This window comes from Barbatula barbatula, assembly GCF_947034865.1.
Source record: "Barbatula barbatula genome assembly, chromosome: 23".
In the NCBI taxonomy this organism is placed as follows: Eukaryota; Metazoa; Chordata; class Actinopteri; order Cypriniformes; family Nemacheilidae; genus Barbatula; species Barbatula barbatula.
Genome location: NC_136786.1, coordinates 16,071,518 through 16,098,413, shown reverse-complemented (window position 1 = coordinate 16,098,413; position 26,896 = coordinate 16,071,518). Strand labels below are relative to the sequence as shown.

The 26,896-nt window shown below is 37.5% G+C and overlaps 1 protein-coding gene across 1 annotated transcript; it reads right to left on the bottom strand.

The window, feature by feature from the left end:
- Positions 1–2,559: 2,559 nt before the first annotated feature.
- Positions 2,560–25,847, bottom strand: tmtopsb (teleost multiple tissue opsin b). The gene is made up of 4 exons (XM_079447639.1): positions 25,290–25,847; positions 21,914–22,242; positions 10,301–10,534; positions 2,560–4,482 (listed from the first exon to the last, which is right to left on the bottom strand). The coding sequence occupies exons 1-4, from the start codon at positions 25,651–25,653 to the stop codon at positions 4,207–4,209; spliced, it is 1,203 nt and encodes a 400-aa protein (XP_079303765.1). The 5' UTR covers positions 25,654–25,847; the 3' UTR covers positions 2,560–4,206.
- Positions 25,848–26,896: the final 1,049 nt, after the last annotated feature.

Sequence of the window (26,896 nt, the reverse complement as noted above, 5' to 3'; positions counted from 1 at the left end):
AGTAGACAATGCTATGCAGGCCTCTGACATCTGCTGTCTCTGACTGACATTCGATCAACAACCCAAAAAAATTATATAGGCAATAATACAAATTTTGTGTAAACTCCTCGAGCCAACCACGCTGGCGGTGACACCAGCGTGTGTCATGAATGCATAATGTGCAGACATTTTTGGTCATTTGAATAATATTGTAATTGTGTTTTGCATTGAAATTCATCTTCAGCATCTTGGACGGTGTTACCGTAGCTTAGCTGTTCATGTAAGAAAATAGCAACAAATAAATTGATATCCTTTGGTTTTAAACTGTTTAGCCTATCTCTGAATCAAATTATTTACAAGAATGTTATGTACAAGTTACTTTCAGGTGTATGCAAATAGAATATGGACTGATGTTTGGTCAAGATAGTCTATGTGCTGAGTGCATTTAATGTTCCTTTCTGCAATTATTATGTATTAATATTAAGTAAGGGATAATGTACAGGAATATAATATGTCAAGTAGCCGTGCAATAAGCAGGATAACAAGAAGCAAGAAATATCGCAGTTGTTATCGCAGAAATAAGCCCTGATCATCCTGTCGCTCCGCGTCCTGATCACACTGTCGGGGTTTCTTTCTGCGATGATAACCGGCTGCTTCTTATCCCGCTTATCACATAGCTACTTGCCACATGAGAAAAAACTGGACATGAAATGTGAATTTGAAATATTACATTTTTACACAATACAGACCTTCCGCGAGGAAAAGCCGTTTAGTACGATTTTACAGTAAGAAATTAAGTTCAAATGTCACAAATATGAAATTTGGTTTAGTCTTTTGTAAAAATTATATATTAATAATATAATATATAAATATTTATAGTTAATTTATCAAAAAAACTGTAAGAATGATTTGCTGCATCCGGGTTACCGTGTGTTATTAGTTTTGAGAGGTTGTTATCTGGGAATAACGAACCTGCAAATGTCGCAACTGGCCAATCAGAATCAACACTGAAATAAAACAGCTGACACCTAAGAGTGTGATAGTTTTTTCTAGATAGTAATGCCATTTTTCTCCTGCTTCTGATGCATCATCAAGAACATCTTTTTACAACCAATTTCAGCAAAGCATATGACATCTGTCTTTCTTTCTGTTTTCCTGCATTTCCTGTCTCCATCACCCCAACTATTAATTCATGTTCCTGAGTGTCAGGATCGTGACAGCACCCACAGCTTAGTGTGGAGAGAGCCATGGCATTGTATGTTTTGGCGTGCCATGCACTTTGTCCAGTCTCATCTTTGTCCCCGCCCTCTTGCCCTACACCTGTCCCTTGCCTGATTTTGTCAGTCTCCTCGTATTTGCTGTCTTGTTTGTTTTGGATTATACCGCTCGATATGATGTTGTGTAACTTTCTAGCCTCTTGTAAATATGCATTTGTCGAGTCAGCCTTAGTTTACGTCTAGTGTTGTTAGTCGAGTCCAGTCAGTTTATTGTTTCCTGCCTTCTGTTTATTCCCTGTTTATTGTGGTTTTACCCCCATGTGGGTTTCTTGCTTTGTCTGTGTTTATTAAAGTCTTTTGTTTACCACCATCTATCTGCGCTTGGATCCTCTGCCTGTACAATTCATGACACCAGAGAAAAGGATTTATCACACTACAGCGCTGCTTTTTCTATTTCAAGTCTCAGATGAGATCCCTGTACATCACACTGCAACGACCAAAACCAGAGAAAGCCGACATCTGTCACAGAGATTGATGATGCAGGATCTTTACTCTCAGTATGTTGGTTTGAAAGAACAGGAAACATAACTCATTTTGTAGAAAGAACAAACATCCGAGCAGATTTTGACAACTCAAAGTTTTTCGATGGCCTATTTATACCAAAGTAGCCTGGACACATTAATAAAACAGTTTCGATGGTGCATCAGGTGCCTATTCAACCGCAGACACTTTTGGCTGTCTGGACGTGTTGAGAACAACACTTTACACGTCTGTGTACATGCATTATAGGAAAACGCTGTATGTTACTTTTAGCTTTCAATGTGTTTAGCTGAAAATCCTCAAAACGACATTTCAAACATTTGTGGAAGAATAATTCGTCTGCTCACCAAGCTATTCAATCTTAGTCTGGGGAATTTTTTTTTTTACATTTGCACAGTTAAGGGACCACCAGTAAATTAAACCCCACGCAGCCCACCGCAAGCAACCATTTTATAACACTTTTATCAGTGCTAGCACAAAACCAACAACACATCTCTTTTATAGACACCTAATTGAAAAATGTTGATCAGCTGGACTTAATTGCTTACGTGAACTGTTTCAATGCTAAAATCAGACCTTATTCTGAATATTCATTTAGTGTATGGACAGCACTGTGTTTTGATAAGTCTGTTTGGCTTAATGACTCTGAAATAATAAGTTTGTTAATTCTTTTAAAAAAGCATTTGTAAAATGAAATGGCACACGCTTTTTACTTTTGTGCTAAGGCAAGTTTTACATTAGAGCACAATTTGAGCAAATCTTTCAGTTTTAACCTTTGGATCCTAAAAGTGCCAGGTTAAACAAACACTCACAAAAGCATTTATGGACAGAAACAGATATTTTTTATAAAAACACGATTTTACATCCAGATGCTATATTTTATAGCATCAACATCTATACAACATCTATAACATGAAAAAAAATCTGTTTTGGCAAAACAATTTACTGATAATAGTTTGCAAATACATGTGTACACATACTAAAAAAAATCTGTCACGCGGTCCAGTCCTTTGAAATGGGCAATCACAATACAGAACATAACATAATAACAATTGAACGATCATATATTATATGAATTTAGGGGAAAATAATAAAATAAGGTAAAAAGGACAAGTCATCAGAAATCGAATTCAGTCTTATTTACAATGTAACAAGCTGGAAAACATTACAAAACATTAATCTTGCTGCTGGACTGAGCTTATAATTTTTTCTTAAGTCTAAAAATTGCATCTAACATTTGCATTTTTATGTAGGCCTATTTCCATTCTCAGGCTCTGAAACTTGCATTTCCATATTCTGAATTGATATCTCCAACATTGCCAACCCACAACATTCTCGTTTCATTTACAGAATTCACAGAAAGTTGTCAGCTGTAATCTATAGTAAACTATAGTTTAAAAATAGTTTAAACTATAAACTATAGTTTACCAGAAAACATAACTATATTACAATCATAAAAATGGGTCACAAAAAATCCTTTCACTAAAATGAACAAATAAAAAGTGATGTTATGAACTTTAAAAACCACAAAAAGTGTTTTATTCATAAAGTGAAGCTTTATCAAAATGTTCTTTCTTATATCTAATAACACATAAAAATTCCAGTATGTCTCTGGTGATTCATTTCCTCTTTTTTTCTCTTTTTGATTGTGGTTGCAGCTGCATCAGTAAAAAGGGATCAGTTGACCCCCAGCACCAATCCCACATTATTCAAGTATGCAGGAATCAACAACTGCTCATAGCTAAGAATTCTGTTATTTTAATGACAAACAAATATAACGACAGTTCAACCAACAGACATAAAACACTTTATATATAAGCACTTTGACCTAAAATACACGTGGAATTAATTCACAGGTTTTGTCTTCCAACAGACATCATTGTGCTATAGTTCATGAAAGCTTTTTTTTACCAAAAACCAAATAACTTGCATATCACAAAAGAACAATTTGTGATTTAAACCTGGAAATCTTATTGGTAATTACAATGTAATATTCTAGATTTTTCAATTGAACGTCAAGCAATTTTACTTTAAAATAGATATCGTCACCGTAAAATATAATTTCAGAGCTTATAAATATTAAAAAAGTGTATTTATGTAGGCTATTGCATGGCTACAATTGAATGTACATTAAAAAAGAACTCTTCATAAAGGCTTCATGTGCTTTCGGCATTTAAATAGGCTCATGCTTCATTTCACAGCGGGAGAGACCCACACAAATAACATTCTGGACACTTAACCAACAACAATATAAAATTGATCCATGAGCCTGGGTTTGAATAGTGACCACTTTCAGTTCACATTCAATATACAGTTTTAGTTTTTCAGATCTCATGCCCACCTCCCATTATTTTACTGCACGTCATCTGTTGTTCACCTCGGTATGTATTCAATGTAACACCGTTTATTTCTTCTTGCATTTTTCAATGTATTAGTAGGGGTTTGGTGATGTTTGCTTGGCTGTACGACTTTAGCCATTGTAATATGCCACGAGAGACACGACCGGTCTGGTGTTCTCTTGGCCTGTAGCGGGAAAGGGTTGGCCATCCTCTGTGGAACTTTTGTGCCCGCTGCTGTGTGCAGCACAGATAGTAGGGTGGACGGTGGATGCTACAGCGAAGGTCACGTTCTTCCCGTTGGCACGTCGCGCCGTCCTATGAGTTCTGGTGACTTTGGAGGAATTTTTGAAGCTGGAACCTCTCTCTGGGGTAGTGCACATGAGAAGTGCATGGACACATCTGCAAAACTGACATACAAACATACAGACTGAGACGGAGAAAATTGGAAAAACTCATTGTTGAAATAAAGTACTCACAGGAAGAAAAAGATCTAGTCTTTATAATAGATAAGTCCATTTATATCATGCATTTTCAATAGCTCTGTGTAATAAAAAAGCCATTACACTAAAATCTTCTCTTGAATTGACATGATGTTAAGGAAATAAGGACAGGACTTTCAAGTACATAAAAGTCTTCAATATTGGTCTTTTCCTTTCTCATTTCTTTACTATTATAATGGATTTATAACTGCATAGAAAGTAATGGAAAATGGAGGAATCACCATACCAGGAATAACAGCTGATGCTCTGTGAGTCCTAGGGTGCTTCTCAATTCTTATTTGTGCATCCTCTTTTCCATTCCCCACGAGAACGGAGGTGACAATGCAGGGGAGGAGAATTTACAGTATAGGCGTGTCAGGTTAAGTTGACAAAACACTTGCGCAAAGGAAACACCTTTGTATCCTCGCTCATGACACCTCAGAAAGCCTCCTCTCTCCTCGATCCTTGCCTCGTCCCAGTGCATTGGATGGTGGCGGAGGAGACAGGAAACGAGGAGGCATATTGAGAAGCACCCCTAATGTGGACAGGCATGTTCGCAAATTGAAAACTCTCAGTGCACAAAATTCATTAAGTGATGCAGGAGCTCTCAGCAGAAGAGTAGACAGAGATAATCACAGAGGGATGGAGATGACTGTTAACAGATTTTAATTCCTTGCTGTGAAACTGATTATATTCTTCTCTGCATATAGATCACACAATCAAAGGAAATGAGTAACAGGCACTGACCACTAGCATTCACAGATGGAGACAAAGCGGACTGATTTGCTTTAAGCCAAGAAAAGAAAAGACTTAAAGGGGCAGGGGATACTCGGGAGATAAAAGGAATCAAAGACTTTATTATTATTCACAGCTTGGTTTGTGTTTTAGAACTGCATTTTTATTATCGGACGCAAATATCTGGCCCGAAGATTATTTCCGGTCTGTGTTTGGTTATAATATAACAATGAATTTGTTTGCATATCAATTGGACGGAATTAAATTAAAAATACTCAACAGTTGTTCTTTGTGGAGGGCTACCAGAAGTTAATCTTGGGCCACATAAACCGTCTATAGATTAAAATATATTGTAATTAATAACTGTCTACAAAATCCTCAAAGAATAAATCACATTTTTGGAGAGAATGTTAAAAAGATTGACCACATCCTTACAAAGCTGCACTCACCATAAAATGTTGCCAGATTTAGCCAAAACCTTGAAGAAAGGTAAATGAATGCAGAGATAAAATTTTCAGCAATATCAAAAATTGTTAAAAGGAAAAAATTACTTCTAACGTTAATATGCCAAATTATGTGCCAATAATGTTATGTGTTATAAAAACACTTGCATTAAAGAAATCCATATTCATTTACAAATCTTTTTTATGATACATCAGTACAAAGTTCAGAGTAGTATCCACAGAACAAAGTGTGAGATTTCACCTCTTGAGAAAACGTAGTGTACTTAGTATACGTCCCATTTTAATGTATACTTATAGTCTACTACATTTTCTCAGAAGATGCACAGCACAGAAGAACCACCACATTTTTTCAGTTCACGGTTACTTTGTATACATTACAGCACAACCTGCATGTTTAATGGACATTCAATATTCAATTAACAATCCAAGTGACAACCTTAAAATGATGTGGAACAGAGAAAAGAGAGAGAGAGATAAAAGAGTGTAGTATGGTTTAGATAGAGGCTGGAAGGTCACGGTTAATGCTAGACTGTAACACACTTTTCTCAAGACAATTGGCTCCAGTCAGCCTGTTAATGGCCATTCAATGTTCTGTTAGAGTTTATAGGACGCAATCATGCATGACAGTCATCCCTGAATCCATAGCCGGTTGTGACATACATCTTAATGTAACACTGAAGGGATGACCAACTGTTAGTGATAATGTCATGAACGTGAAAATGACCCTGCTGCTCTCTGAGGTGAATTGGTGCTTTTTTGGGCAGGAGAAAACTGAGATGCTTTCTGAGGTGTAAGGAATGAGTCTATAAATGGATTCAGATCCACAGGCTCATTACAGATAGCAGCCGGTGGTCCGGCGAACCCTGCGGAGCTGACAAAGGTGGCACAGGAAGACGCTGATCATCTGGACATGATTGTTAATGTGGGACGATATGACTGGCTATTCCAGATGTAGCACAAGTGTCATCACAATTCTTTCATGGTCACCTGATTAAAATAATAAGGACTATATTACATGACTTTTCTTGACCAATCTCTGTACTTTCTTTTTCAAGTTATAATTATATTATAAATATACATTGTTAAAACTGTATACACACACGCGCGCACACACGCAAACACGCGCATGTTATAACACGGAAATCTACGGGGTTGTGTAACAAAACTTCGTATTTTATCTTACACAATTGAACTTCTCAGGTACATTTATCTTCATTAAATAATCCTAAATAAATCTATACTGTAAAGATTTTTTGCAATGTACTGTAGAAATCGGTTAAGAAAGGACAATCACAGAAGACTGTACGCCTCAACAGTACATTGACTGTACGAAATGAGCGTGCTGAGAACTTCAGAGAACTTGGGAGAGAACAAATTTAAGTGGAAGGACAAAAATCTTCCCAATCCCCCTAAGGTTTACTTAAACTATACTGGGGTTTAGGAAATCTTTTAGGTACCTGGAAGGTAATGCCCAATAATTCAGGTGCTGAGAAAGTTAATGGCAGGTGGGAAAAGCCAGGATCTGAGAAGATTGATGGTGAGCAGAAGATGGCCGGGAACAGAGATAATAAGCTCTCTAACTGTGCTGAAGGACTTGGGAGAGATGAAAATAACTTCTTGATCATTACGCTACGCCTGTTCGCAGGTGGTCCTGAATAACTGATTCCATAACTCGGATGCACTGCCCTGTTATTCTCAAGTTCATTGTCACTGCTGCTGGGTTGTGCTGCGTCTACATAAAGTCACATTTCAATAAACCAATTAATGATTAAGGGAGCTTTTCAAGCCTTTAAACACACACTGTGCACATAATAGTGGGAAAAGCGACAGTGCCAGAATATTTTTAAAGCCCCAGGAAAGAGAAGTAGGAATCAGTAAAAGTAATAACCACATGACAGCTTTCAAACCCAGGTGGTATGAGAGAAATGATAAATACTCACAGTTTCAGGAACTTCTCTGCAAAAGTGAATGAAAATGAAATCTTTCCATCTGCCGGTCATATCTGCACATTCCAGTAGATACTTGAATCTGTACAGCACTTTAAGTCTTCAACTCGCCTCAACTCACAGTTTCCATGGTTACGGGCTGGGAGGAATTGAAGACTGAAAATGACATACAGGTAACCGGTGTCACATCCGACGAGAAAGCGTTTCTCCAAGTGCTCGTCTCTGGTGTTATCACAAAATGTTGTTTGGAGCAGAAGCTTAAACCCGCACAAAAGTGTGCAGATATTACAAACACATAACTAGGACTGTTCACATGTACAAAAGTTTAGAAATTATAATCAAATTGTGCAGCTGGTATCGGTTAGATCATATAAGTAAAAGTGGAAAATTAAGTAAAAGTTCTAGCAACATTTTTACTACTACTACTGCTACTACTTTTTTGGATTATAAGTACATTTACATTACATTTAGCAGACGCTTTTATCCAATGCGACTTACAGATGAGGTAAACAATGGAAGCAATTGGAACAGCATAAGGACAACAAAAAGCATAAGTGCAATCAAAAACCTTGTCTCATTATAGCCTACCACACTATACAGAGCTAAGTTGTAAAATAAATTTAAGCTTAGAAAAGAGATAGAAGTCAGAACTGATCGGTCAGGTGTGGACGGAAGAGATGTGCTTTCAGACATAAGTAGTCCTAGTCGGAGCCGATAGCCTTGTGGTTAAGTGCTCCGACATACAGCGCTGTTGCGCTCCGGGCGACCCGAGTTTGAGTCCCGGCTTGAGGTCCTTTCCCGATCCCACTCCCTCTCTCTCGCCCACTTCACTTCTTGTCCTCTCTACATAATAGCTGTTCAAATAAAGGCAAAAACGCCCCAAAATAAATCTTTAAAAAAAAGTTGTCCTACTATAAATCAAACGTGTGTTTACGTTCACTCCAATGGTTTGTGCTTTCTTACTAAATTTGAGCATAATTGCATGCGTCACTATTTCATCTTGGGAGAAAACTTTTGATTATGTCGGCCAGCCATTAAGCAGCATGAATGGTGGAGCACAAGAAACTAATTATAGCCAAAACAAAAAGGGTGAAACTGCATGGCCCTGAGAGACTTCTACTATGCGGCACTATGCCGTTCAGCTCCTCCTTATTTCAACTTCGCTTCCCATTTTTCCCAAGTCCTCGGCTACATTTAATCGTAACACATGTCCTTTATTTCACATTCAAAGCTAATTTGGACTAACTTGTCAATGCCAGAGGAAAAATTAATTTCTTTGTGTGATCTGTGTCGATACTGTAGAAAAATGTAGATACTTTGCTTTTGCCAATGAGTGAACTCTAAGGAATGTGAAGTGTATAAAATGTGAGATTACCCTGACACTTAAATAACTATAGTATACAGTGTAAAAGAAACCGGGCTGAATTATAAAATGATAAAAACACACCAACAGACAAAAGAGATAAGTAAAACATACTGGCATGAAATATTTATGAACACTTAAGAGGCGATTCACATTTTGCGTGATTTGCGCGCTCAAGTTCATTTTTTAAAATCTAGGCACGTGGCACATTCAATGAGAACTACTTGTGAACTATGACTAATTATAAGGAAGTACCAATGAATTACTAATAAACATGTAGAGAAAGTGAGTATTCATCTTTTTTAAACTCTTAACATGTTTATAAAATGTGTAAAAAATAATATTTAAGAAGTCATGCGGAATAACAAGCAATTCAACAAATGACTGACAATCAAACTTTGTTCTGTTAAACACAAAAGAAGATATTTTAAAGTTTTAGGTCACTTTTGACTACCATTTAAAATGTCCTTATATGGTATATTCAACGGTTGCCAAGAATTGTTTGGTTACAAGCATTCTTCCAAATATATGTCTCTGTGTTTATCAGAACAAATGAATGTACACAGAATTAGAACTGGAGGCTGAGTAAACGGTGACAAAATGTCATTTTTGGCGGAGCTGTTTCTTTTTAGCCATATTTAAGATAAATGAATTGCATTGCATAGCAAAATATCAAATTTCTTTTGTATTAATGACACATTTTATATAAGTAATTTTAATGGCTAAAGTCTTAATGACCAAAGGTCATTTTTTGACAAATTTTACATTTTGTGTAATCCTTTGACTGAAAAGTAATAATTTTATGTTTTTCATTTACAAAAATGTCAAATGTGTGACATTAATGAAATTAATTAATTTTTGAATTTGTCTATGCTGTGAGATCTATATCATTTCATAGTCATATTCACAGCACTGTACTTAACTTACAAATATTTAATTATATTTTTATTTAATTCATATTTTAAAACTTTGTATCTCAGGTGGTTATCAGAACTCAACCATTCATCGTAAAACCACTACATTCATGTAAAGTGAAAAATGTGCATCCACTCGGAAATAACAGTTTCTTATGTGCTATCATCTATTGAAATGTTGATGTCCACACTACTATAAATTCGATTCAGGAAAGCTAATGCATTCATCAAACTCATGTAATATTCATATTTTTAACGTCACTCATGACCAAATCATCAAAAGACATCTGCGCACATTGACAGATTGGCTCTTTACACACCCACCTGTTTGTTCATGAAGATATAGATGATGGGGTTTATGACGGTGCTGGTCTTGGCTAAGAGAGAAGGAATGATGCTGGCTGCAGGTGTGATCAGACCAGGCCGTCCAAATGTGGCCATCAGGGCCATAATCCCATAGGGCAGCCAGCACAGCAGGTAACACACCACCATGGTTACCACCATGAAAAGCACTCGCTGCTCCCGCTTACGACTCACTACCGTAGTGATCCGGCTCACCTTCGACGTTGCGATCAGGACAAGCATGTAAAGAGGGGAGTAAAGAACACAAGAAAGATGTAAGGGGCATGACATTACATTAGACCAGTGTTTCTCAAAGTGTGGGGCGGGCCCCACTGGTGGGGAATAGAGACATGACAAGTGGGGCGCGACAGATGGGTGGACATTTTGTCATCCCTATTATTTACTTTATTATTGACCATACACTCATATTACTTAAAACAACATCAGATCACAAAGAAAAGAAAACTAGAGATTTGGCACCCGCAGCGAAAACCAAGATAGACAGTGGACCTACATTTAGTCATTTTTTTTAGCAGACGCTTTTTTTATCCAAAGCATGTACCATTTTGTTTTTGGCTATTGGGGACAGGTGGGGCTCGCACCCCTTCCTTACCTCCAAAGTGGGGAATGGAGTAAAAGTTTGAGAAACGCTGCATTAGACAAACAGCCATTTCATGCTTTGTAAACCTTATGTGATAATGCCTGTCATCTGTCTTTTTACAGTAAAAGCTACGTCTATGACCATTGACAGAAATGGATACAGCCATGAATTGATTACTCTTGTGTAAAACCATCCCTTAAAAAAAGCTACAATTGACGCGTGAAGGGTCCATTACACATTTTAGAGTCACCTACTGAGCTTGATGGTCCATTTTCTCAGTGTTGTAGCACTTTGTCAGACTACTGCTAAGTGCTTTTTTGATACAAGATGTTACTGTAGTTGTTTTGGCGAGCTTTATGTTTGCTGTAACAGTGCCCTAAAGCGCTCCTAAAAACAATCATTGTCATGTGAACTCGGACAAAGCGAGACTCGTGGCACTTTTAGTGAAACATTTCTACAAGTTATCTTTTTTGCAAGCCACCAACAATCCGGTTTAAGAATGCATTGGAATAGAAGCAGTGCTTCATCTAATGACAGAGAATTATATGAACATTAGTTTCCAAATGTTTTTTGAGAAGGCATATCCCTACAAACAATCCGTCTGTTTTCACAGAATATTGTATGTTGTACAATATTGCATGTTGTTGCTGTCCTTCTGTAACCTTCTATGTTCAATTTGCAGTTTTTCAGGAAATGGAAAAAACACTGACAACACAGAGTTTAATCTGTAAAACCTCAAAGTTGACAAGCACTTTTTAGAACTTTTTAATAATGATTTATGGCAAAAGATCAGAAAATATGGAGATACGAGGTTTCAGGACAGCAGCGCTATAGTAAAATGATATAAAAACCATGCAACACTTTAAAAAATTACACACACACATGTATCAGAAAGGTTATTATTGTTGCCTATAAGAAATATGTGACCTCAGAGATACACATCCTACAGTTTTAAAATGATTATCTGCTGAATCCGTCACAACCTAGCGCTGAAATAAATATGAAAAATTACAGCGTGAACGTTGCATTCAATACATATTTTTATGGGTGCATTTGTGCCGTTACCTTATTTACATAATTGCTTTAGTGAATTAAATCATCGGTGCATGCAAATGAATGGTGCATCAGCGAGAACAATTCATTCTTACAGAATCATCCACACTCAAGATTGCTCAGCAGTGGTTTCAATCCTTAGGGGGAAAGACAAGCGCATGAACAAAGGCCAGCTATGCTGTGAGGTAAAGGGCTGAACAGCTCACATGAACCTAAAGATAAAATATTTTATTCCTGTCACACCGTCTAACAACTCGCGGGTCAGCTTAAATTACTCTCTGTCTTCTTCTCTCTAAGGGAAAGTAAAGCTCTTGAGGAAAGACATATAGGAACTTTAAAAAGACTGTGACACTGGTACTAGCCACATTACTTTGAAGTGCAATACACATTTATGGGAAAAACCCATAAACACAAGCACATTCACAGACTTTATAGGATTTTTATAATATTGACTGAAAAACACATGCTAAAATGTCACCTGGAAAGATGTATTTAAATAGAACAACTGTCGCTAATGTTTTATAAAAGTCACTTGAATCTATGGATTACAGTCATTTGAGTGCCTTTTTGCTTTTATCGCTGTTTCAGGTCAAAATCCTTCACTCTTGCATAATTCAATGATCTGATTGACAAATTTGCATTAAACATTATACTTCTAATCATAATGAAAACACTTTTGGACGGTGTTTCCTGAAGCCTGGTGTCTAGAATCACATTTTTGTGGATTTCACATGCAGCTTAGTTTTCCAGTATCGCCTACACACCTTCATTTCCACAGTTCACCTTGAAAAGTCCTGTTATTTGACTAATTCAAATTTATCAGAATGTCAGCTGAATGACAAGCTGCTAACACAGTTACTGCGGCACAGTTTTTGTGTTTTCTGATCACATTCAAAAATGACTTGGCACAAAAGGCCCCATTCGGACACAGACTGTGAATAACATATGCTGACAAGGTGTCAAGGCCTATGGGCAGACTCCAAAATTAAGTAAATGCTTTGCATACTGGCAATGGCGAGTGAATTGAAAAATTAATGTACTTATTTAAATCATTTATATTTTAATATGGGTTTTGTGTGACAAATCGTGTAGCTCATTTTTGGTAGCTCATGTGTCATAGCAAAGTTCTTGAAAAACAAACTATTTTGGACTAAATAATAAAGTAAGTTTGGAGTTAACAATCAACTGCATTGCTTCAAAACACCTTTATATAAACCCGCCTGTGACGCTGAACCCCAATTCTGGGCTGTTCCTCTGCCCTGAGGCCATAGCCAGGGGTGCATCTGTGGCTACACCTATCAATTTAAGCGATGACAGCTATTTTAGATTCAGCACATAGGTGGGTGGACAGAATCCCACAAGTGCAACCAAATGAATTTTGATTGACAGGTGGAAACTCCATGGTCATATTAAACTCAGGATGCCACGCTGAGTAGACTGAAGATAGCTTCAGCCATGAATCACAATAGGAGACGGTGAGATTGTCAAATGTTTAGTGGGCTCGTGTAGGTGTTCGTCTGTTTTGCGTAATCCTCAGATGAATTTCGGCAATTACGGATACGCTCGCGATGGAATTGTAATTAACAGCGGTGATTAAAAAGTGCAGGGTTGCTAAATGGATTAGACAAATAAACTGTGAAATAGGGAAAATGAGTGAAAGTAGGGCAGAAAAATAAGCTTTGGTAACATTACAGTAATCATGCGCAAATAATTCTGCAAACACATTCTGTGTGAAACCAAATGCTCAATCAGGACTGGAAACCTTATTAACATACATTAAATATATTTTTGCATTTCCTCCCAAAACCAGAGCTAATGTGAAAAGATTAAAGCTGTAAATCTACACCAGACATCTTTACATGCTTGGAGACCCAAAAATGCAGAAAATGGCCACACTGCAACAGTCAACAAAAGTTGCATCATTACAGAGGACGAGTACATGTAAATCAAGGTGTTTGTTACACACATACAATCTCCTGATGTGTGGAAATGTCGTGGTAATGAGACTACCCCTCAGGGTGAATCTGTGCGCCCTCCAGTCAAAAGACGGCAAGCCCAGCGGGATGGATCGCTATGAAGGAGATGCTAAAGTGAATGGCGAAACAGCGGCTGTCAGAGAGTGTTTGGTCATAGAGCGGGTCAGGGAAGCCTTTAGGGAATCTCTGTACTGTACATATGCGAACACAAACCACTCTTTCACTGGAAATGTGTAATGTGAAATAGAGATGCATCGATACAAAGTTTCTCCACGGTTTATCCGATTATTCAGAGTAATATCAGATACCGTACCGATTTGGATTCTGACGATATTTCTTAACATTCTGAATGTTATTAATTCATATAATGACTTTTAATATTGAGCATCAAACTGTATAATTGTATATTGGCCCTGATCATCTGCTGTTTTAAAACTATCAGCGATAGCCGATGTGGTGAGGAAGGCGGGACGATCAGACAGCAATCAGCTGTGCGCGCACCGGTCCCGCATCTATCACGGAGGAGATTGGGAGCTTAAAAGGACGACCGGCAGGACTGTTGACGAGAGAGGACCGGGCCCGGACATATGTTTAGTTTATGTGTATGTTTTATGGCCGGCAGTCTACCGTGAGGTGGCTGCCGATTACTTCCGTGTTTATTGTTTATTTAATTAAAGTTTTATTATTTGAATGTCCGCCGGTTCCCGCCTCCTTCCTTCCCTTCTATGGAACTTTATTAGAGCCGATTATTGGCCGACATATCGGTGCATGTGAACATCATGTTAACGTGTGATTAAATGTTTATTTACCTTTATTTGTTTATTTATAGTACACAAAATGCCACAACTGCTGATGATTTACTGGGAAAATGAAGGAAAAAATGAAGAACAGCAAAATGAAGAAAGCTCACATACTCTGGTTCAAAAACTTTTCAGACACCCTTTTAACTTTGCAAGGCATAGTGTTAAATACAAAAAAGTTGATATATATATATATATATATATATATATATATACTGTATATTGATAAATATGGTATCAATACTTAATAAACAGGTCTCTCTTAAAACCTAAATTAAAGAGAGTTAAATGTCAAAGAAGAACACAAAGCGGACACAGACTGTGAATAACATGCTGACAAGGTGTCAAGGCCTATGGGCATACTCCAAAATTAACTAAATGCTTCGCATACCGGCAATGGCGAGTGAATTAAACACAAAGCTCCAGAAGAGAAAGAAACTCTATTTTCATGCAATTATGTATCTTTAATATAACCATGCACCGGCAGTATATGCCTATTTTTTATCGTTCCAATGATTCTATCTTGACTCTTCAGAGGAATGGAGAAAAGACAGAAAAGGAAACCTTTACGGGTAAGAAAAGCAAAGAAAGTATAACACATTCTTCTGGACCCATTTTCCTCTAACAAGCCCTTGCGATCTCTTCCTGATTGATTCAGGGCATAATCTGATCCGTCTTCAGCCGCACTAAACAAATACAGTGGACTAGATCATTAAATCTTGTGTCTGACAGGTGGGCCGAACAGTTGTGAGTACAGATTCTCAAATAGCTCCCAGGAGAGTGTGTTTCTCTATTACTCTCTTTCTTTATCATTCTCGCTCTGCCCGTGTCCCTTCAGCGGCTACAGCTGCCCGTACGACATAAATCAACGTCTTTAAGCAAATGGTCCAGCATTGTGAGTTAATCGCATTTTGTCTTCTATTCTCGGTTTTTAGTCATTCAAATGCTCTTTCCACCACATATCTCATTTACTGTGTTCAATTATATACAGTGAAATTATTTGACATTTCTTTTTAATGAAATTCATTGTCCACTTATTATATATTGCTGTTGCGAGGCCCATTCTGATATCCATAGGATTAATCACAATCAGTTGGGTAGTTTTATAGGGAATATAGATAGCTGAATCCATTATAAAAAATGGGTAGATGACAAATATACTGTACATGTGTCTCATGGTGTGACATGATATAGATATAATTTATACGGATAATATTTATATTTATAATATAAAATGGCATCAGAGAGATTTGTCCTCACTGTTCGTTAATTTCTACTTTTTGCTGTCACGCAATAGGACACATTTACGGTATAACTACCCAAATATAAGTGATAAAATTAGCTGATTTGTAAAGTGTAAAAGCTCAATATAGAACAGGCTGATTTAATTGTCAGTACGTACATCAAACACTTTGTAATTAAGATCAAGGTCCTTTAAAATGTTCATGGATGTTTTTCCACTCATTTGGATGATCAGTCCTGAGGAGTGCCATTAATCACACAAGCGTACTTTTATTCATCACGACTGGTTACGCTACTTGAGCCGAAAGAAACATCACATATACAATTGTATTAACACAGCCTGTGTGTAGTAGCCAGTAGTCTCGCTTGTTGATGGAGAGGGGTAAAGTGTTCTGGTTCTGTGCGACCCACTGGAATAAGCGACTGTTGAGATACTTTGACAGCTGCTTCATCGTATGCCCTTGATCCGTATAAACAAAAATGCAGTATATGCATTTATATACAGATCCTGGACTTCCAATAGAAAGATTGGAAACATAAACAAAAATAAAAATTCCAGCATCATTAATTCAACCTGAGGATGTCACATACAATGGATGCCGACGGGGCCAATGTTGTTTGGTTACAAACGTTCTTCAAAATATCTTCTTATTTTGTTTATATAGCGCTTTTCACAATATGCGTTGTTCCAAAGCAGCATTACAGGAGAAAATAAGAAAAACAGAAAAACACAGCACAGTGCATGGTGTTTATAGAACAAGCAAGATCATTCTAGTAAATAAGCAGTCTCCCGGTAAGCAAGCCTACACGGCCCTGTGGCGAGGAACCCAAACTCCAATGATAAATCAATTCAGCGGGGAGGGCCAGGTCCCCTCTGACGTGTCACAGCTGCACTCAGTGACTTAGATTAAAAGTTCATATGTGTTCTCCAGAAGTAGAAAAGTCATCGGTTTAGAATGACATAAGGATGAGTAAATGATGAAAGAATTTTAATTTTAGGGTGAACTATCCCTTTAAAGACATAATATCAGTAGTTTGTACTTATCTACTGTATCTAAAAATAACAATAATCAAATTCATTAACATCTATTGACTGAACATTTGTTTGCACGCTTTACAAATTTGATAATGCATGCCTAAAAGAGTTGAACAGATTATGAAGAACAGACTATAAAGAATCATTTATTAGCAAATCACACACAGTTAAAGGCTTTTGAATTGATTTAATATAAGAGTAACTGCTGCAACATTCACGCAATAACAATGATATATCTTTGGTGCCTTGTAATATCCTGTTCAAGACACACTACATCCTTTCAGGGATGCATTAAGGGACATCTGACAACACAGTTTTGTTAAATTATCTGACATTGTGCAGGCTTTCGCTGCAGTTTGAAACATAACTGGGATGTAATGGCTGGAAGTAAGATGGTACAAGCAATGCGCAAACACAATCAGAGGTCCTCAAAGCTTCTTAAAATGAAAAATGCTGACAGTGCCGTTCAATCATCCGCAGTATTTGAACCGGCAATTTGTATGACAATAAATGGGTGCTTGCAATATGACAGTATGCTCATTTAGAGTCGCTTTTACAACATCTGCTCACTTAGCCTGGAAAATTAATTCCCCAAACTGGCTTCAATTCACTGGCAATGTCCAAATTAAAATGGATTGCATTGTTAAACGCAAAGTGATGAAGTTGTAAATAGTCAGTCTCATCTTCAAAACAAATCAAACTAAATATAGAGCGGAGCTACCGTAGCATGATAGATTACCCATAAAGCCACTCACGCAATTCAGCAGAGACAGCTTGAGAGATTGCAAAAAACGCAAATGAAAATCAGCGCTGGAAGAGGCATGATGTGACGAATTCCAGGCGACAAACTGAGTGACGTAACACAATCACAACCAATTAGAAGATATTAGCTTTAATGCATAGAGATCATAGGTCAGTGGAATTTTAATGGTTGCCTAACCCAAATATAAAGACAGAAAGAATCGATTTAAATGTAAAGTTCACCCAAAAATGTCATTTATGCACCCTCTCGTCATCTCTAACCTGTATGATCTTCTTTCTTCTGCAAAACAAAAAAGAAGATATTTTGAAGAATGTTGGTAGCAGAACAATGGTGGCACCTATTGAGTTTATTGAGTTTTTTAACCGTAAAATAGAAGTCGATTGGTACCGCCGTTGTTTGGTTACCGACATTCTTCAAAATATCGTATTTGTGTTCTGCAGAAAAAAGAAAGTCTTACAGGTTTAAAAGGAGTAAATGATGGCAGAATTTTAATTTTTTGGTTGAACTATGCCTTTAAAACAACAACAAAATGTCTATTATGAGAATAAAACCCCTGATTTACACAGGAGAGATTCGTTTTTCTTAAAATACATTTGTGTCAAGGTCTTAAAATATTCCCAAACACACTAAATCAAATCTTGTGCACATATAACTCATTGTCCAAACTTTTCAGAGCTAGCAAAACGCCTCCAAGTTAGACAAAGCTTTTGCTTTCTTGTGCACAGACGGACAGCTTTGAAAAAGGAACTCTGTTGCCACAGGGTGCTTTGTTCCACCCACAGTGTGAGTTTACAGAAAGAGACAACCCGTGTCCAAGGAAATAAGGCTGTACTTTGGGAAGGCAGTCAACCCCCCACCGAGTGACATTTTGGATGGGTTTGTAAATGGCTGAGCGAAGCGACAGGAGATGGAATGGTAACTTTAGCTCTGTGTGCTGTGAATACGGATGTTTGTCACGTCTCCGTTTAAAACTTATATAACGTGCGACAGCCCTGGGGAGATGCAGTGACAAAGCAGGCAGCTCAATATACAGCGGGTAAAATAAATATTGAACACGTCACCATTTTTAACAGTTAATATATTTCTCAAGGTGCTGTTGAAATGTAATTTTCACCAGATGTCAGTAACAATCCAAATAATCAATACATACAAAGAAGAAATTACAAATAAGTTAACAAATTAGGTTATGTATAATAAAATGGAATGAGACAGGGAAAAAGCATTGAACACATGAAGAACGGAAGATGGAAAAAGGCATGGAAAGCCAATACACTAAAGATATATAACTATAGAACTAGAGGCATGTTTGTGTTGAAGAATGGGCCAAAATCACACCTGAGCAATGCATGCGATTAATTTCTCCATACAGGAGGCGTCGTGAAGCTGTCATTACGGAATTGTTTTTTTTAAATACATTTTAGTAAGCGTGTTCAATACTTTTTCCCTGTCTCATTCCATTTGGGATGTTAACAAGATCTGGTGAAAATTTTATGTCAACAGCACCTTGAGAAATATATTAACTGAGAAAAATGGTGACGTGTTCAATATTTATTTTACCCGCTGTAGGTGACATTAAGATTGTCTTCATGGTTTGCACAGTGTACTCGCACCTTTGCAAAGAAAGCTGAGCATGAGCGTTTTACTGATCGCTTAAAAACTAAACCAAGAGTCGGTTCCTATAACATCACACGGTATTTTTTCCTTCTGGGATTTTGCAAAGCAAAGGTTGAATATCATATCTGACATCCATTGCCCGTAGACTTTAGAGTATCAAACAATCACAGTGTTGAATTGTATAGAGAAAATACAGGGTGTCAATTGTTCTAAAAGCCTGAAAGCTTATCAGCATTCATCTGTACACTCGTGGCTCAAAACCATCGAGTTCAAATCAATCTCATACACTCATGACAGTTTTCTAGTTATTTGATCTCATCATACCATTATATGAATGATAAACACTATTATTTCATATGACAGAGTCAACCTTCTACACCAATGTAATTTGTTTTAAGGGTCAGGTCATATAGAATCTGAAAATTTAATCTGCACAAACTCACAAACCTCCTGTATTCCTGCTTTCTATCAAAAGGAGCTCCAGAAACAAGGTAATCAGCAGAACCATATAGATATTTCTAGAAAAAGAAAAGTAAACATCAGATTGCAATGGTAAATTAATAAAAGGTCATGCAAAATGCAAAATCACAAGCGTGCAGTGTTTCTACTACGAATTCGTGGAAGTGTGGCGTTTAGTGATGTCACACGCTAATTTATATATTTGTGATGTTATTGTCATGCCTAGTTTTTGAGTTGCAATACCATACTCGTTTCGCTTATACTCTCAGAACATTCTGTATTTAAATACAGCTTGTTGCCCAAAAAGACGTTCTTATTTACATATTTTCTGTTTCTGTAGGATGACATTTACTACAGCACAGCGCGTATCCTCTATCTATGTAATTATGCGCTAATTTACAGACAGACTGTGCTCATGTTTATATATCAGTCGACATAACAGTGACAGATGTTTGGAAACGACATTTTGTATTCTTTTATTGGCGAATCGGCTGCCGTATGGTGAACTGAATGTGCTGCTTCTCCCTGCTGCTCACTGCATGGAGTCACACTGCGAGAGAGACGAGCCCTGTGCCCAGGAAAAGGAGACCTTAAACCTGTACCCCGCAGGGCAGTATTGGCGATATCTATTTAAAAATTATTTAAAAAAGCATTTAAAAAAACAATAATAAAAAAATTAAAAAAATTGCCCAGCCCTAATAATCACAAAATCACATAGAGGTCTTTCAAAGCTTAAATCCAGTCGGCCTCACTCTCCTATGGATGTTTACATTCTCAAAAAAACATTTTATTTTAATCCTTTAGTCCATTTAATACGCTGGGAAGGCCATGAAGAGGTACATGTACAGTACATGAGGTCTACAGTACAACCACACACAAACACCCATTCAATCTACTCACACTGCAGAATCTTATCTCTGAAATAAGCTTATGCCGTCGATCACAACCACGCGACACCCACCATACGCATTGTTTGCAAATCTACCGACGACCTTCGGACAAAAATGAGATTCAGGCTTTCAAACGCACACCGGGAAACAGCATTTCAGAAAATTAATGAATAAACCGCTCACGCTAATGCTATGAAAGGGCGGGGCGATTCGGGTTAGCGCCAAGTAAGAAACAGCAGTTTGTTCCCTCACCTTTTGAAATGCATCACTGGCCCATTTTCAGAGAGTTGAATTTGTTTCCACATAAAGGTGTAATTCAGATAAACACGGACCCTTTAATTCATGAGCTCTCTTGAACAGCACAGTCTATTAAAAGTGCTGAAACGTCTCAAAGAAGTTGAAAAGATGGGAGTTTGCGAGGAGATGTTTTCATTCACGCTGGCTTTTCAAAGTAATTCAGTTGCAAATCAAAGCATTTTGTTGTGTCAGGCCTCTGTTCGCTAACCCACTTGGGGGTGAGGAGGATAGAGAATTATGGGAGCTTTCAGACTGTGTCTTGTTTATTCTAGGAAATTGGGCCACTCAGGGGACATCAAAACTCAATTGAAATCTTGTTTTCTTCCCATCGCCATGAAAATTCTGACACGGTTTGCTCTGTACCCCGCATAAAATTGCTTACTTTAATTTGCATTTAAGACGTCTCATGCAAAGCATCAAGAATAATCTTCTATTGTTGCTGACTACCGATGTTGATAGTCGGGCAACACAGGACATCTGGTGAGCGGACGTAAAATAATTAATCTTGCTTCCTTTGGTTAAGTGGATATGATGAAGGAACACAGACAGGAACTGCTGCTAGGAAAATGACACAAACAGTTTTTAATCTGTGCCACTAGTCAATAAAACAAAAGAAATAAACAAAAGTTTCTCTGTCTGCCATATTATGATACTCCAAGAAAGATGTACAAAGATTGTACTGTACATGGTATGCTATACTCATTATAAGTTTTATGTCTCAGTTCTTCACGTTTCAAGCTAGTTTGCAGTAAAAGGTATCAGTTTTACCGGGACTGTACGGCAAGTAAAACTGTACCATATGAAATCAATAACTAATCATATGAGGCGAAGTGTTGGCCAACCGTAAAAGGTCCTGACACCTACCTGCGTGATAGCCTGAAGGAGTCGGCCGTAGCTGTACACAATTACGGCGAAAGGAAGAATAAGGCAGAAGATAAACAGACAGACAATGTAAGACACATTATTCGCTGTCTTGGCGGTCCAGTTGACGCTGCAGGTGGTGCCGGGACCCTCTGGACCGTAGCCACTCCATCCAAACAGCGGAGGAATGGTCCACACCATGGAATATATCCAAGAGAAAGCAATTCCCATGGCGACCTTTCTGTAATTGGTAGAATCAGCCTGTGTGGCCCCCATCATAGTACAGTAGCGCTCGTAAGAAAGCACTGCCAGAGAAATTAGAGATACAACACCTGCAAACAGAACAGATGAAAGAAAACGTTACAATCTTGGTGATGAGTAAAAACCCTTAAGCCATGTTACACTTTTTAAATTGCAGTCTAATTGTCAGATTACACTTTTGGCAAATCTGCCAGCATCTGCTGTTCAAATTCAATGTCTTTCTGCGGCTTGTCCATATTTCTATCAATGACACACCTGCAGGCAAAATGACAGTAAATCTATGTAATGTCATTTGCCGTCAATGACCTTTAAGCAGCTGCTCCGTGCCTGTCCCGAAGGTGACTACTTATTTTTGTGAGAGTATCTTGCAAAACTGTTTTCAACTCATTTTTACCCCCAGATAGAAAGAAGCTATTTCATATCGACCTCTGTCTGATTTGGTGACATTCCTGTCCACAGTGTAGATAATCAGGATTTGCCCACGTCACACCCGGCCTCACAACTATTATATAAAGCAATTGCGTCAGCCCATTTCAAACTTTTCAGAAGTCTAACCTTGTACATGCTCGAACCATTAATCTTATGGATTTGTTCACACATAGCGTCAATATGAAACTATTCCTCAGTTTTAACAACTTTATTAGCCAACAATTTCTCCTGAGTCCTGTCCACACAATCACCTCCGGCTGAGGTGGTTGATGGGAACCATACAAATGGCATTATCAGCAATACCTCACCAAAAGGAATCTTTCACCCAGGATAATGGATGTGATGAAAGTGGAATCGGACACACAACTCATGAGATGTCTCTCTGATAATAGAAAGGAAAGGTAAGAACAGTATTCTTTAATCATTTATCCCCCCAGAAGATGACTATCCGAAGAACCCAGTGAAACATCAGACCTCCTCTCCTCTATTCATATTCTTGACTGCTACCTCTCTGTCATGCATACGTCGTGGGAAATGTCCTATTGGGCATTTCAACTGTGCTAAAATAGTGGGGTAATAACACCTAGTCCTATTAAGCGAATCTACACATGTATACAGTACATACAGTGAGCCGGCTTGTGAAAATCAGGCTAAAGAATATAGAGATAACAAGCATCGAAGTTGGATTTAATTATTAACCATAAACTTTAATATGATTTCAATCTTTGATATGGGGTCGCATAGGCAGGGGTCATCTAAGGAAACATTCAAGATGTACGTACTTAGCAACAAATGTAAAGGATAATGCAATGTAAGTCGCTTTGGATAAAAGCGTCTGCCAAATGCTTAAATGTACATGTAGATATAATTACAGTTCCTTTTCAATAAAAGTACACTTAGTTTGGAAGTTTGAAACTAAGCCGTTGTTTTATTGAACCATTGATGTAATTCATCTTTGTTCAGCAAAGGTTCATGACAAAGGGTTTGGCAATCGAGATTAATCAATAAACGTATGCTTTTAAAGATTACTTTGCATTTCAACAGTGCTAATGCATAAGACATATGCATAATCTTTCCAACGTGTCAATGTGAATCACACTGTATAATGTACTGCAATTGCACTGCATTCACCTAACAAAACTTGTTACCTGGTCTTTAAGATTTGGCATGTGAATTTTTATCTTATTGTGACAAACCTTATATCGTTAGAAAGGTCTGAGACTCTAGAATAAATATTTCATCATTGTTTTATAAAATAAAGTATGCAGGAAGTGTAATTGATTCATAAATGACAAGAGTGTGTATCAAGTACGGCCTGCAGAACGCTTACATTAAGTTCAATACTTTGCATGTGAATTCTTATCTTATCATGACAAACATAATATCATTGGAAATGTCTTAGACTCTTAAAAAAACATATGATCAGTGTTTTATAGAATAATTTATGTAGGAAGAGTAATTCATTCATGTGTGCATCGAAAATATAGTTTCATACAAATTTCTTGTTTTGTTTACATGTTCCTGTGCTTTATATTTTCATTGTGTCTGTCAATCGGAAAAGTAAAAAAAATGAAAAAATAATATCTGATCAAATTTCAGATTTGGTGACCAAAACCAATGGAAGCCGATGGGCCCCCTAGTGGATGTTAGTGGTAGAGCAGTTACAAAACTCAGACGCGTCAATATTTGGTGTCAAGACCACACTTGATGGTGAACCTTTGCACATCGACTTCTGAAATTTTGGGGCTGATCCCTAATTTATTGATGTTTTTTTATAAAAGATAAACAAAAACCTTTTAGAGTTTTTTGTTACAATAACAAAATCACATTTAAAAAAAGAATTCTGCAATAATCTGCTAATTTTCATCTTTCAAACGAGACTTTCTCTCTTTCTTCAGAGTTCTGAAGAAAAGCAAAAGTCCTATAGGGGTTTGAACATAACACGGATTTTGGCTGAACTGTTCCTTTAAAAGCTGCAGGCATTAGAGAAGTTGGACCTGTTAATTGACTAAAGTACAACAGCTATTCTACTCACTGGAAACAAAACACCGTTTCGCATGCAACACATGCATTCCGCTCCATTACACAATCTGCTATGCGCAGGTCAAGTACAGGACAGCTTGCACATCCAGTGAACCAAACACCCTTTGCCTCGTCTGTTTATTCATTCCTTCAAGGTTAAGAAGTCTTCGGAGACTCGATATCTACCATTTTCTCTCTGGGGTTCAAATTCGATAACTTTTCTGAATTTTTTTATGGTGGTGGACACCAAATTAATTAATTTCATGGACACACGGTAATATGCTTTTGCATTAACCACGGAAATGGGATGTTTTATGATTTGTTTGTACCATGCAATGTACACACACTGTAGTTTACAAGTGTGCATGTCCAGAAGCAACGCAATAGTACTATTTAGTTAATGAGATCTCTGTAACCAACACCATACAAGAACACTCAGACGTGAATATGTCAGCAGAACCATCCAGTGCAGGACATCTTTGCGTTTGTCATCACAATATCCACTTAAAACTGACGATACAACATAGAAGTTACTAGAGGAATACACCATATTTTGAATATTTTATAGATTAAAGGAGCTTTCCATCCCAAAACATTACCGCGATACATCCCCGATCGGCCTGAAACTACGACAGGTGCATCCGAAATCGTTTACGCACAGACTCACCCAGGAATGAATTGGCGAAGCCATACCACACGCACCCCGCTTGCCCGATGAGCCATCGTCCCTGCGTGCTCGCTGCGAAGCTGAACGGAGTGCCCAGGACGCACACCAGCAGATCACTCACAGAAATGCTCACCAAAAGACAGTTTATGGGTGAGCGGAGCACTTTGTAGCGACAAAAAACAACGAGGACGAGGGCGTTGTTGAGAAACCCGAAAGTTCCGATGAATCCGAGACACACGGCGACCACCAAGTGTCCCGTCGGGCTGAGACTGTGCTCTGAATGATTCTTGTCCAAGCGCTCGCTGGTGCCGTCCCTTCCCAAAGCGCACCACGCGCAACTCCGACTCACGTTGGATTCAATCATTGCACCATTAAAGATGGCTTATACAAAGAACTGAATAACTTTTTGTGATTTGAAAACGAAAGTCTGTGCTTTGCAGGTGTTGTAATCCGAGTTTGGGACAGCGCTGCAAGTTTACCAAATGCTGCGTGCAGAAATACGATTTTAGCCAATAAACCTTATAGGTAGTCATTACAAGATGTGGTCAAGCCAATTATGCCCCTCCTCAGGAAGAATGGGAGTTTTATTACCCTCCGCCTAGCTGACGTCTAACCAGGAGAGAATATCTCCATATACCAATAGTTCGCACCCCTCACCCTCACAGTGAATTTTTCATATTTTACTAGTATTAGCATACATGCCACCTATGTTAAAGTTTAAAAAATAGGTTAGAGTCTTTTACACGAAAGGAAAATACATGAGCATGTTGTGTATGTGATTAAAACAAAACAGCTAACCAATGAACAGATAATGTAAGGTCAGAAGGAAAAAATAAACAAATAGTTTTTTGCTTTTTAGTCATGTATTCAAGAGATATACCTCATTTTTAAACAAATTCTGATTTATAAATGTTAATAAGATCATTTCCAGCTGTCTGGATAAGCAGTCCGATTGTTTGTGTTCCTTTAATCTCCACACAGAAACACAATTTCTGTCCCATGGTTAGCTGTTGTTCCTATACTAATGATATATGATCTATTAATGAACTGTATTTAATGTTCTTCTAGCCAAAGATGTTTTCACATTATTTCAATAGTCTCAAGTAATGAAAGTTATTTATCATCATTAAAAAAATTCTCCAAATAACAATAAACGCAACCCTACGACTTTGCAAACTAGCCACCTGCTGTTTTTCCTTTGTGTAATATTATATTACTATTCCTTATTGAAGTAACCAAATAACTTGTATCATAATTATAGGAGTCAAAAGGGATTCTACTCTTAATTAATCTCTGAAACTGCTCTGGGTAAATTAAATTTGGATTTGTAATTGGTATAACTCCCCAAAATTCAATTTTCAAATTTCGTACACCAAGGGGAAAAGTTTACTTTTAGACACCCGTACAATGTTGTTGTATTTAGCTGTAGTGTTTTTAATAGCTATCATTAATAAAGGTTCAATATTTTCTGGAGTAAAATTATTTTTTAAATAATTATGTTCAAAATAATAGCAGTCCAACATCACTTCCCAGATCAGTCACTGTGTTTTTGGGAGAAATTATATTTCTATATGGCAAATGTTGTAGAAGAGTAATAGAAAACACCC

Bases quoted from the DNA above. Each gene is read 5' to 3' on its own strand.
- tmtopsb (XM_079447639.1), bottom strand. From the start codon at position 25,653: ATGATTGAATCCAACGTGAGTCGGAGTTGCGCGTGGTGCGCTTTGGGA. The intron at 22,243-25,289 runs GTGAGTCTGTGC...TTCTGTTTGCAG, and splicing joins CTTCGCCAATTCATTCCTGG to GTGTTGTATCTCTAATTTCT. The intron at 10,535-21,913 runs GTAGGTGTCAGG...GCAACGTCGAAG, and splicing joins TCCTTCAGGCTATCACGCAG to GTGAGCCGGATCACTACGGT.